The 13,971-nt window shown below is 46.4% G+C and overlaps 1 protein-coding gene across 1 annotated transcript in view; it reads left to right on the forward strand.

The window, feature by feature from the left end:
- Positions 1–13,971, forward strand: part of LOC120532231 (collagen alpha-1(XXV) chain-like) — a 632,315-nt gene that overhangs the window by 433,822 nt on the left and 184,522 nt on the right. Inside the window, exon 6 of the mRNA XM_039758080.1 lies at positions 4,669–4,695. Coding sequence (XP_039614014.1) covers positions 4,669–4,695 — 27 coding nt within the window. The remainder of the gene's footprint in view (positions 1–4,668; positions 4,696–13,971) is intronic.

A 13,971-nucleotide genomic window follows, 5' to 3' on the forward strand; every position in this document is an offset into this window, starting at 1 on the left:
AGTGCAATACGCTGTTTGTTAAAACGGTTGACTCCCGCTCTTACGTGCAATAACAAATCAAATCATGCAGTTGTCTTTGCTCAGATGTCATTTTAGAGCTGGACGCCTGGCATCTTTTTGGCCCCAGGTTCGTTTCTGTTTGCTGTGAGGTTCTGTGTTGTGGAGATTCTCAGGATGGACTGCAGGTGCTCATCAGTGAGGCGACTCCTGTGTGCTGTGTTGTTAGTCTTTATCACTGAGAAGAGCTTCTCACACAGATATGTGCTACCAAACATGCACAAGGTTCGAGCCGCATGTAGACGGACTTTTTTTGTTCATCAAAGTCACCAAAGCGCCGTGCAAACTCAGTGCGCAGTGCGCTCAGTTTATCAGCAAAGTGCGTATTTGGGAACACCGTAGTGACGACTTGGTTTAACATTACTTGGCAACAGGGAAAGTGGGGCAAGGAGCACTGGTGCATTTGTGTCTCCCATAAAAGCAGCTTCACTTGAAATCACTTTGTGATTGTGCACGGGTTAAAACGTCCGCTGAAGTGTCAGATTCTTATTTAATTATGCTGCTTTCTGTATCTTCTGAATTGCATTCAGGTTACCCTGATGCAAGGCAGCTGAAGCGCTGCATTATGGGATCTGTAGTTTATTGTGTTACCAGCGCTTCATATACCGGGCTTTAATAACAATAATACAGTATATAAAATGATCTCGGGCGGATATAATTACGCCGGGCGGATGTGGCCCGACCCTTGAGTTTGACACATATGGACTAAATAGAACTTGAAAAGATATATTTTTCAAATGTGATCGCAATTCAGATAGAGTTGGCGCACTACAGCCTGCATGCCTCAATAAGTCATCCTCCTCGCTCTTACTTTTTACCGTTCATCTAATGAATACACTGAGTATGGCTTTACCAAAACAATCATTGATGGCGAATAAAGTATCCATTATTCGAGTATGTAGAGCGGGATATATATATATACATATATATATACCCAGCGTATATCGCAGCGAGAAGTAGTGTGTTAAAAAGGTAGAAAAAGAAAAGGGAACATTTTAAAAATAACGTAACATGACTGTCAATATACAGTATTTGTTTTGTGAGTGTTACTGAGTGTTGCTGTCATCAAGGATTTGATTATCATTATTTCTTTCAATCAGGTTCGTATTTGTAGGATGTGTTGTGTTCAAGTTACATTCCGTGTTTGTCAATCGTTGTAAAGATGACAGGTTTCATTCATCGATTCGTTTCTTACTGCATCAATAAACAGCTCGTCTTCTTCTTTATCTGAGACCTGACACACTGCATGCACGGTTTTTTACACTGTCTTCCTTTAGCGGGACATTGACTTTTTCCACCGTGTGCTTTGTTTCCACAGTAGCTGCATTTATGAATATGCTTATCAGGCGCTTCATATTTTTGCTGCCTTTTCAATTGTGTAATTGGTTTTGTTCAGCTCTTTGGAACTGTTGCTTTTATCTGTGCACTGCGTCAGTTCACGTGAGCCTCGGTGTACATGCATCGAAGGTTCCCAGCTGTGCTGGTGCCATCTCGTGCTATGTCCATGGCTGTATTTAATGTTACCTTAGTCCTGGCACTTAAAACTTTCTCTCGCAGTTTCGCTGAGTTTGTGTCAAACACCACCCTGACCATCTCATCTTTCTCTCCATAAGCACAGTCCTTCACCCGTGAATATTTACCCGTGGCAGTTTGCTATTGGATTGCCGCTGACGGACGGCCTTATATGGGCAGGCACTAAATTACAAACGCCAGCGGCAGCCTGTCTATGAACTTAATTTAAAGTGTAGGTTTACATCGTGCTTTGTTTCAGTAGCAGAACTCATGAATATGGTTGTATATGTCACTCGCTCGCTTCTTATTGTTTCGCTGCCTTCTCAATTATATAATGCATGTTTTCTTCAGCGCTTTTTTGAGCTCTTCCTGGTTTTCTATGTACTGCGTGATTACGTGGGAGGCGTGATGATGTCACACGAAACTCTGCCCCCACGGCGTTGAAGCTCATCTCCATTACAGTAAATGGAGAAAAACTGCTTCCAGTTATGACCATTACGCGTAGAATTTCGATATAAAACCTGCCCAACTTTTGTAAGGAAGCTGTAAGGAATGAACCTGCCAAATGTCAGCCTTCCACCCACACAGGAAGTTGGAGAATTAGTGATGAGTGATGAGTGAGTGAGTGAGTGAGTGAGGGCTTTGCCTTTTATTAGTATAGATAAGCAGAATTTTAAAGTCAATCCTGAATGACACAGGTGACCAGTGTAGTGACATCAGAACTGGAGAGATGTGTTCGGATTTTCTTTTCCTAGTTAGGATTCTAGCAGCTCCATTCTGCACTCGTTGTAACTGATTGATGTCTTTTTTGGGTGGTCCTGAGAGGAGTGCGTTACAGTAATCTAGTCGACTGAAAACAAAAGCGTGAATTAATTTCTCAGCATCTTTCAATGATATAAGAGGTCTAACTTTTGCTCTGTTTCTTAAGTGAAAAAATGCTGTCCTAGTGGTCTGATGAATATGCGATTTAAAATTCAGGTTACAGTCAACAGTTACCCCTAAGTTTTAATCCTAGTGCATCAAGTTTATTTCTGATAACCTCATTGAATCCATTATTGCCAATTACTAAAATTTCAGTGTTTTCTTTATTTAGTTTGAGAAAATTACTATTCATCCATTCTGAGATACAAGTCAGACATTGTGTTAGTGAATCGAGAGAGTCGGGGTCATCAGGTGCTATTGATAAGTACAGCTGTGTGTCATCAGCATAGCTCTGGTAGCTCACGTTGTGCCCTGAGATAATCTGACCTAACGGAGGCATGTAAATCGAAAAGAGCAGCGGACCCAGGATAGAGCCTTGTGGCACACCATATAGAACATCAGAGGTCTTTGAAGTATAATCACCACAACTAACAATGAATTTTCTCCCTGTCAGGTAGGATTCAAACCAGTTTAAGACCCCGCCAGAGAGGCCCACCCATTGACTAAGGCGATTTCTAAGAATATTATGATCAATGGTGTCAAATGCAGCACTCAGATCTAAGAGGATGAGAAGAGATACACGGCCTCTGTCTGCATTTACCCACAAGTCATCTACTACTTTAACGAGTGCAGTTTCTGTGCTGTGATTTGTTCTGAAACCCGACTGAAATTTATCAAGAGTAGCAGGTTTATTGAGGTGGTCATTTAACTGCATAATGGCTGCCTTCTCTAGAATTTTACTTAAGAAGGGCTGGTTAGAGATGGGTCTCAAATTTTCAAAAGCTGAGGGGGTCAAGATTATTTTTCTTGAGCAGGGGTTTAACTACAGCAGTCTTAAGACAGTCTGAGAAGACCCCCGTATCTAATGACGAATTAACTATGTCCAGAATATTGTCAATTAGCACGCCTGATATTTCTTTAAAAAGATTGCTCCTTTCCCAAATGACCAATAAACAGTCTCACCGTATTGTCGACGCTCTCACCCCGGGCAGCGTCAGTATAGGGACGGTGAAATCATTAAATGTCCGGCGTTGAAGACAGCAAGCAGTAGAAATGATCCGCACGATGATCCGTATCAGCGTTTTCTTTTTGATTCTTTTCAGTGTTGTAAAGGATTCTCTGCTTTCCCATTTCCTTCTCTCAGAAATTGATGTGTTTACAGGGAAAAAAATCCCACGAGGGGGTCCCGGTTCTACAACGTTACCCTCCACCACTCCCCTTTGTTTCCAGGGGGAAAACATTGAAAGAGACACAGACAAGACTGTTTCTAAACGGGACAACGCTATGAAAGACGCGACTCGGCACAAAGCACAGTGGAGATGCACCCATTCACGTGGCGCTGCCACAAGTTCCCAAGTACCTGTTTAGAGTACAACGGCTTCTGGATCACTAAAGCTGACGCTAAAGTGGCTTCCACTCAGTGAGGGTCCTGCTTCACTGCTTAGCAGGTCCACCACAAAAATAAAATGGTGTGGAGTTTGGTGTCACTAAAGACTAAAGTAACTCAGAGGGGCATCACGCCCCAAATACCAGAACGCTCCTCCTGAAATAACCAAATCCAATGACAGAAGTATTGAGTCTCTGCAAGCCACAGGAACAGAATTTGTGTGCCCACCTGCACTTCAGAACGGGTCATCAACCTGAAGTTAATCACGTTCAGGTTCCCAGAATGAGAGACCACCTAGAAAAAGCTTGGGTTGTGGCTGGAAGGGGTGTTGGTGAGGCCAACAGGGGGGCTCTTACCCTGTGGTCTGTGTGTGGACCCCAATACCCTGGACAAGTGACAAGGAGGCACTGTGCTGTACAAATATCACCGTCCTTCAAATGAGACAACAAACTGAGGTCCTGACTCTCTGGGGTCTTCAAAGACCCTGGGTATCCTTCGTGTTTCCTGATGTCCAAGCTAAATTGTCCACCACAGCCGGGTCATTCCAGCTTTCACTCAGGGTCTCTCACTACGTCAGGCGTGGCAGGGATTGAAATGGCAGTCGTTGACGTCAAGTGCCGTGACCAGTGGGCTTCATACGGCCGACTATGCCAACCAAGTGTGTCTGTCAGTCTGTATGTCACGAATTGTCGCCTTTCACTGGCAGCAAATCCAACCCGTGCGATTCCAGTATGAGACTGTAGGGGGGCACAGCTGCTAATATTGTGTTTTTTTTTTTTTCTCACCTACAGGGGGATCAAGGGGACCAAGGCCCTCGGGTAAGTCTTCTCACCGCCTTGGTTTTGTCACTGCTCGCTTGTGCCCGCTGCTGAATGCTTCCTCCACTTTGCATGTTTCTCTTTTCCTTGGTGTGCCGGTGTATGCCAAACTGCAACGCCGTCCACTGACTGAACTTCATGCTCGTTTTTTTGGTGGCTCCTCTTTTTCTACAAATCACAGTGTTGCTGGCATTTAATTCCTGCCCATATGGGCACTGACGGATCTCAATTCAGTTTAGGTTATTTTTGTACGGTGCCCTTCGCTGAGTACTGGCACAGAGTGCAATAACAAGTTTAGAGGTATAATACAAATGGCATATTCTATAAATTACATGACTGAACCACTAGGAGGCAGCATTGTCTATCTGATTGTACTTTTGACACACAATTGTCCCAGCAGATCCCACCTTCCACTCAGCGAGGGTCCTGCTTTACTGCTTAACAGGTCCACCACAAAATAAATGGTGTGGAGTTTGGTGTCACTAAAGACTAAAGTAACTCAGAGGGGCATCACGCCCCAAATACGAGAACGCTCCTCCTGAAATAACTTCCAATGACAGAAGTATTGAGTCTCCGCAAGCCACAGGAACAGAATTTGTGTGCCCACCTGCACTTCAGAACGGGTCATCAACCTGAAGTTAATCACGTTCAGGTTCCCAGAATGAGAGACCACCTAGAAAAAGCTTGGGTTGTGGCTGGAAGGGGTGTTGGTGAGGCCAACAGGGGGTCGCTTATCCTGTGGTCTGTGTGTGAACCCCAATACCCTGGACAAGTGACAAGGAGGCACTGTGCTGTACAAATATCACCGTCCTTCAAATGAAACAACAAACTGAGGTCCTGACTCTCTGGGGTCTTCAAAGACCCTGGGTATCCTTCATATTTCCTGATGTCCAAGCTAAATTGTCCACCACAGCCGGGTCATTCCAGCCCCCTAACCATCCCCTGTCTATAACTGGCTAATAGTCTTTCTGATGCCTTCGCTGACTAATAGCTAATATATGGTCACCAAAATGGCTGCCATTGCATCATCCAGGTTGGCGCTCCACATTGACGGTGGTTCAAGTGCCCCCCATTGAGTATTGAGAAACACACCATTCAAATGTTATGTCTTGTTGTTCTTCTTTTACTGCACCGGCGTCTGAAGGCCAACAGACTTTACAAGCAAAGGGTGAAGCTTAATTGTGTAGGAACCCCTGCAGCCACCAGATGGAGCTCTGGACAGAGTGCTACAGGGGGATGTCTGGGTCTCGTTGTGACGATTTAAAGTGTCCTCATCCCACCAGTCCAGCGCAGTTCAGTGGTAGATAGACAAAGGTGCAACTGGCGGGCCAAAGTGAGGCCAGAGCAAGCAGGTGAGGAATATAAAGGGGCAAAGAAGGACGGGTAAGTGAGACAGACAGCGGAGGAACGACAGTGCCCATCATTTTTCATCCATTGTTTTGTTACTTGATATTCTATCTCTAAATTTGCCGCCCTTGTATTCATAATTCCTATGGAGACGTCTGAAGAGGAGTGCCCCCTATTGATCACAGCCTGTAATTTTAGCCCTGAGCTGGTGCTGAATATGTACAGTGGGTATAGAAAAGAATCGCCCCCTTTGAAATATTCCCATTTTTTTTTGCTTTACAGCCTTAAATGGAAACACACAAACCATTTTTTGTCCTGCTTTATTTATGCAATCTCTAATATGCAAGTGAAAGATATGACAGCTACAGTTCAGAAGAATTATAAAAAAATCAAAAAGTAGAAATCCTGAGATTAATAAAGGACCCCCTCTAAACTCCATCAGGTGTCAGTGCCCACCATTTGCATTGCGGTTACTGGCTTCCTCCCAACCTGTGCTCAGTTGTAATGAGTGTGATTAGTGAAGCTGTTCCTGGAGCATTCATTCCCTTCCTTGGCAGTGCCACTGACAGCAAACAGCGGACTACGGGTGGCAAGCAAAGATCTCGGGGACAGAGTTGTGGACGGACGTAAGGCAGGAGATGGAGATAAAAACATCTCGAAGGCTTTATTAATCCCAAGGAGCCCAGTAAAGTCCATCATAAAGAAGTGATTGGTGCTACTAGGACCCTCCAAACTGGATGGAAGAGCAAGGAGGAAACTGGTAAGAGAGGCCAATGGCCACTGTGAAGGAGTTACAGGATTTGATGGCACAGAGTGGTCATTAATGGTGTGCATGTGACAGCAATTTGACAAGCGCTCCACAATTGTGGCTTGTTCAGGAGGGTCGCATTTCTTAAGAAAGGCTCGTTTAAGCTTTCCCAGAATGCACCTTGAAGATTCTGATGCCAAGTGGGAAAGGTCTTCTGGTCAGATGAGCCCAAAATCAACCTGTTTGGCCTCAATGCCAAACGGTACACCCGTGCAGCTCACCATCCACAACACACCATACCTACAGTAAAGCATGAAGGGGGCATGCATCCTGTCGTGGGGGGCCTGGGGTCTCGTTAGGGTAGAAGGAAAAATGGATGGGGCAAAACGCCGTCAAAGTCTGGAGGAAAACCTGCCAGAAAGTTGAAGATGGGCAGAATGTTCACCTTTCAACAGGACAACGACCCGAAGGACACAGCAAAATTGACCACCCACCCAGTGGCTGAAGGAGACAAAAGTGAATGTCCTGGTGTGGCCAGTCAGAGCTCAGACCTAAATCACACTGAAAATCTGTGGAAAGATCTGAAGATAGCAGACCAGCAACGCTCACCAGCCAATGTGAAAAGTGTAAAGAAGAGTTGGGGGGCAAATATTACACAATTGAGGTGTGCAACCCTGATAGAGAAGAATCACCACAGACTCAAGGCTGTCATTAAAGCAACAAAATGACATTGACATGGGGGGGGGGTGACGTTGGGTTTATCCTTTAAAAATCAAAAACAAGAAATACTGAGATTAATAAAATTGTAGTTATGATGTCTTTCACTTGATGTTTGAGGTGGCATTGAGTAAGTAAAGCTGGGTAGAAATATTAGTTTGTGTGTTTTCATTTAAGGCTGTAAAGCAAGAAAAATGGGAATATTTCAAAGGGGGATTCTTTTCTATACCGACTGTATATTTGCTGCTTGAGCCACCTGGTGGAGAAGTGCTGTAATGCAGCCTGATTAGCACAGGTCAAGGGACAATCCAAACTCCGGGTCCTAAGAATGAATCCTTGGAAGGGTGAGTTGGCCTTGCAGGTCGATAAGACACTCCACTTATCAGGGTGGTCATCCGTTCCTTGTAGAGAAGTCCCTCCAGTTCCTTTTTCTGGTCTTAAGCACCCACCCTATGATTATAAATCTCATTTCGTTCGTTTGATCCATTTGATAGATAGATACTTTATTAATCCCAAGGGGAAATTCAAATACTCCAGCAGCAGCATACTGATAAAGAACAATCTTAAATTAAAGAGTGATAACTATGAAGGTATAACAGACAATAACTTTGTATAATGTTAATGTTTACCGGGTGGAATTGAAGAGTCGCATAGTGTGGGGTCTCCTCAGTCTGTCAGTGGAGCAGGACGGTGACAGCAGTCTGTCGCTGAAGCTGCTCCTCTCTCTGGAGATGATCCTGTTCAATTCAACTGTTTGTGAAAGGCCAGCTCTGCTTCTCTCATTCTGGCTCGTTTTCCTGGTCTCGCCAGTTTTCTCAGTGCTTGGTGGTCTTCATGGCATTCTGTTTCCATTCCGTCTGTCACGTTAGGCAGGCCACAGCTCCGATGTCCTAAAGTGACTCTAATGGACTGCTTCGAGCTGAGCTTTGACGTGGAGGTGGATTTCTAATTAATGAATGGGACCCTTAAAGGTTCATTTGAGAGCCCATTAAGCCGCCCTAATCGGCTCTGATGCGATGATCTCCTCCAGAGTGGCTCCTTGGGCGACAAGCCGAGGGTCTCTTCGTCTGCTTCCTGAGGAGACTTGGTGGGAAGAGTTTCTTAAAAAATCTGTCAGCCGAGAGCTGCTGCCACCGCTGAATCCGTTTAGTGGTCTCGCCACAGTGGAGGGCTGCAGTGCTCCGCTTCTCACTTTGCATGTTAAGTGGGGCTAAGGGGGCTACGTGAGGGGCAATCAAGGTGGTGGGGTGGGGGAGGGCTCCACGATGAGGTACTGAGACCCCTTAATTAACCCTTTGGACTCTCTGAAACCCTCAAAATCATGGCAATAAATGTCTCTGGGGTCACTTAGTTTAATCTAGCGCCTTCATAAAATCTTCAGACCCCCTCACTTTCTTCCTTGTGCTAAAATCCTTTAAATTCAGTTTTTCCTCATCAATCAACACCTCAGTACTCTGGAATGACAAAGAAAAAATTGCATTTTAGAAATGTTTGCCAATATATTCAAAATAAAAAACTGCAACATCACATGGGCACAAGTATTCAGGGCCCTGCCTTTCAGGCAGCCTTTCCAGCCTTGCTGTGGCATGACAAGCTTGGCACACCTGGATTTGGCAATTTTTCTGCCTTTCTTTGCCAGGTTGGATGGAGACAATCGGTGGTCTCTCCAGAGATGTTCTTTTGGGGTCAAGTCTGGGCTCTGGGTGGGCCACTCAAGGACATTCACAGAGTTGTCCCTAAGCCACTCCTGGGTGGACTTCAGCCCAGTTTGAGGTCCGCAGTGTTCTGAGCAGGTCTTCACTGCGGATATCTCTAGCATTTGCTTCATTCATCTTTTTCTAGTCTCCCAGTCCCTGATGCTGCCTACAGTTGTGGCCAGAAGTGTTTAGAACGACCCCAGTGTTGGTTTTAACCAAGTTTGCTGCTTCAGTGTTTTCAGATCTTTGTGTCAGATGTTTCTCTGGCGTACTGAAGTAGAATGACAAGCAGTTCAGAAGTTTCAAAGGCTTTGATTGATAATGACGTGAAGTTTATGCACAGAGTCCATATCTGCAGTGTTGGCCCTTCTTTCTTTTTCAATTCTATCTGTGATTCGTCCTGGCTGGCTGTCAATCAACTTCTGGGCCCAATCCTGACAGATGGCCGCCGCCCATTCTTGCATCATCAGAATTGGTGGGTTTTTGTTTCTCCACCCGCCTTCTTTTTGGGATTAAAGGTCTGGGGAGTTTCCTGGCCATGGACCCTAAATTTCAATGTTTTGTTCCCTGAGCCTCACTTTTGCCTTCTTGCCCGGTGCTCCTTCATTGTTGGTCACCAAACTGTTCTTGGATGGTTGGCAGAAGTTGCTCTCGCAGGATGTTTTGGTCCCTTTCTTTATTCATGGCTGTGTTCTTAGGCCAAATTGTGAGTGAGCCCTGCACTGCCTTGGCTGACATGAGTGGTCTCAGGATGCTTTACTGTTGGCATGACACAGGGCTGGCATGACTCACCTTTTCTTTTTTCCAAAGGCCCCAAACAATCGTAAAGGAGATTCATCAGAGAAAATGACTTTAACCCCAGCAGTCCTCAGCAGTCCAATCTCAGGATATCAGTCTGTCCCTGTTGGCTTCTTAGTTGCCCTTCTTGACGCCCACCAGGCCATCCTCTAAAAGTCTTCGCCTCACTCCCACCTGCCTGCTGCCATTCCTGAGCCATCTCTGCCCTGGCGGTGCCCGCAGCTGAATCCACTTTAGGAGTCGCTCCTGGCGCTTGCTGGACTTTCTTGGACGCCCTGAGGCCTTCTTCACCTCTCTGCTGTTACTCCATCAGCAGGACAGAGTGACCTCCAGCCTTGTCCTCGTCTCACCTGTGCTAACAAGAGGATCACTGAAGTGACACCAGCAGGTCCTTTGGTGGCAGGGCTGACATGCAGTGCTTTTTTAGGGTGAAGTTCATTGTCATGGAAGAGAGGGACTTTGCAATTCATTGTAATTCATTGTAATTCATCAGGGACGGCACGGTGGCGCAGTGGGTAGCGCTGCTGCCTCGCAGTTAGGAGACCTGGGTTCGCTTCCCGGGTCCTCCCTGTGTGGAGTTTGCATGTTAGAAAATTAGAAGACTCGAGATGAGAACAAGCCATTCAGCCCAACAAAGCTCGCCAGTCCTATCCACTTATTTCTTCCAAGAAAATATCAAGTCGATGTTCTCCCCTTGGGTTTCCTCCCGCAGTCCAAACACAGGCAAGTGATCCTAAATTGTCCCTGGTGTTTGCTTGGTGGGTGTGTGTGTGCCCTGCAGTGGGCTGGCGCCCTGCCCAGGGTTTGTTCCTGCCTTGCGCCCTGTGTTGGCTGGGATTGGCTCCAGCAGACCCCCGTGACCCTGTAGTTAGGATATAGCGGGTTGGATAATGCCTGATTGACTGACTGTAATTCATCAGATCCCTCGTCAGAACATTCTGGAGTCGATCCAAATTGCCATCATAAAAACGGAGGCAGCAGATTTTGTGAAAATTCAATTTGTGTCATCCTCAAAACCTTCGGCCCCGGCCGGACAGTGTGCTTCACCGTTTCACTGGTATGGCGCAGGTGAGGAGTGGCGATTGGTTTTCTCCAGACGTGACACTTAAGAGTTCAATGTTGGCGTCATGAGACCACAGTGTGTCTGTTTCTCATAGTTTGGGAGTTTGTTAGGACTTTAGGTCTCCAAAAGTGGATTCAGCTGCTGGCACCACCAGGGCAGAGCTGGCTCAGGGATGGCAGCAGGCAGGTGGGAGTGCGGAAGACTTTTAGAGGATGGCCTGGTGGGCGTCAAGAAGGGCAGCAAAGAAGCCATCAGGGACAGACTGATATTCTGGGACTGGACTGCTGGGGTGAAGTCATTTTCTCTGATGAATCTCCTTTACGATTGTTTGCGGCATCTGGAAAAAAGAAAAGGTGAGTCATGTCAACAGTAAAGCATCCTGAGACCATTCATGTCACGTGGGATTGCTTGTCACTCACAATTTGGCCTAAGAACACAGCCCTGAATAAAGAATGGGACCAAAACATCCTGCGAGAGCAACTTCTGCCAACCCTCCAAGAGCAGTTTGGTGACCAAAAATGAAGGAGCACCGGGGCCATAAGGCACAAGTGGCAACTAAAATTTGGGGTCCATAGCCAGGAAACTCCCCAGACCTTTAATCCCATTGGACAAACAAAAAGCCACCAATTCTGATGATGCAAGAATGGGTGGCGGCCATCAGTCAGGATTGGGCCCAGAAGTTGATTGACAGCCTGCCAGGGCGAATCACAGATAGAATTGAAAAAGAAAGAAGGGCCAACACTGCAGATATGGACTCTGTGCATAAACTTCACGTCATTGTCAATCAAAGCCTTTGAAACTTCTGAACTGCTTGTCATTCTACTTCAGTACACCAGAGAAACATCTGACACAAAGATTTGAAAACACTGAAGTAGCAAACGTTACGAAAACCAACACTTGGGTCCTTCTCAAACCTCTTGGCCACGACTGTATTGTTATATAGTGCCTTGCACTTCTAATGTATCTCGTAAATTGAATGTCAAACACAAATGAGAACTTGACTGTACTCTCTGCACACGACAGTAGTGACCCCCTATAATCCTACAGTCTGTATTACCAGTCCACTCACAGGCGGCCATGGCGGACCCTGCTTGCTCTTCTTGGTGGTCAGGAGACTAGAAAGCTCCCACACAGACACAGGGAGAACAGGAGGTACACCTTGCTTGAGGGATGTGGTCTCAAGTTGTGGCTCTCAGCCCCCCAATCCTGTCTGTTGTGGACTTTGCCTTTCCCATTCTTCAGTTTTTGGGGTTTCCAGTTATCTTCCTCTTTCCCTAAGACGACGTGATCATCATGTCACTCAACCCAGTGGTGGCTTCCCATTTCTAAACTATCAGCCACTCAAGGGCCACGTCCTGCAGCTTGAGTGGCGACTCTTGTAAGAAGGGGCCGGGTGGGTTGACACAGACTCAGAACAAAGGTTGGGGTGCCACCCTGGTAGCCCCGTTATGTTGAACAAATGCAAAGATAAGACTATAATGGCTCCAAAAGGCCAGCTGATTGGGTGAATCGCAGGAGCTCTGCTAGCATCTGGCGCCACCTTCTGGCGACAAGCCGATCGTACAGTCTGAAAAGCAGAAGGGGCGGAGCTTCTCCGGCAGGGTCAGTTGTCCCTCTTTGGGATTCTTTTTTCTTTTTCTTGGCTGTGGGGTTAAAAGATGAAGATTGTCTTAGCATCAGCGTCCTCTCTCGTCCCGGAGAGGTATTACTTACCTTGTCAGATCCAGGAAGGTGGTCCACAGATGTGCCGTCTTTGTGAGTCGATGTGCTCTTCGAGGCTGGCGTCCCATAGGCGTTTGTTCCTGTCTTGTGCTCAGTTCAGCCTGATTCAGGTTCTAGCTGCGTACAAACCATAATGGAGACAGCAGGTTCAGAAGGGTGGTGATTTGCTCCTTCTTTTATATGTTGCACTGCACTGCCGCAAGTCCAATGAAAGCAAAATCAGTAAAAGGAATCCAAACCAACCAGCTTGGCACGAGGAGGAAACAGCAGATGTCGTACTCCTCTCATCCTTTGTGAAGTTGGAGTATTTCGGGAAATGTGGACACTCAACGCTTTCACTCCGGTCGCCTGTTAGAACCATCCCTGCTTATTATGTGGCGGAAAAGCAAACGGACCCCTTGTCATTAGGCTGGCTGACTCAGGAAACGTCAGCGACAATAGAAGCGAGCGAGCCGTCAAAAGGAGCTTCTTCCGCTTTCTATTTCTGATCCTGACAGTCTGAACAATGGGCGGTCACCCCCTTGCATCTCCACATGCCATCTGAGCCAAAACTGTTTGGACTCTGCAGCAGTGGAAATGAGTTCTCTGGATTGATTAATCACACTTCACTGTCTGCTAGTCTGATGGGCCCCACCTGGCTTGGTGGACACCAGGAGGAACCCCACCTTCATTGTGCCCTAGGCATCATGGCAAGGTTTGGGCTGCACCCCTTGGTTCCAGTGAAGGCCATGGCAGACAAAGACGTTTGAGAAATCTATGCGTGTGCTTCGGTTTGTGAAGGGCCTTTTGTGTCCCATCATGACTGTGTCCCTGTGGTCCATACAGACGTGGAGGGTCTCGAGTAGCCTGCACAGAGCCCTGACCTCAACCCTACTGAACACTTTTGGGATGAATGATTGAACCAGGAAGGACTTCTCAACCAACATCAGCACCTGACTTCATAAACGCTCTTCTGGATAAATGGGCACAAATTCTCGCAAATGCGAAAGAAGAGCAGAGGCTGTTATAGTGTAGTTGGGACATCGCCATGTTAATGGCCAATGAGACGTTCAGCAAGCTCATATGTGTTATGGTCAGGTGGTGATCGGAAGATAGGCAGTATATGATAGATAGGTAGATAGATGGATAGATATAAAGGCACTATATAATAGATAGATAGATGGAAAGAAAGGCAGTATATAATA

This window comes from Polypterus senegalus, chromosome 7, assembly GCF_016835505.1.
Source record: "Polypterus senegalus isolate Bchr_013 chromosome 7, ASM1683550v1, whole genome shotgun sequence".
NCBI classification, from domain to species: domain Eukaryota; kingdom Metazoa; phylum Chordata; class Cladistia; order Polypteriformes; family Polypteridae; genus Polypterus; species Polypterus senegalus.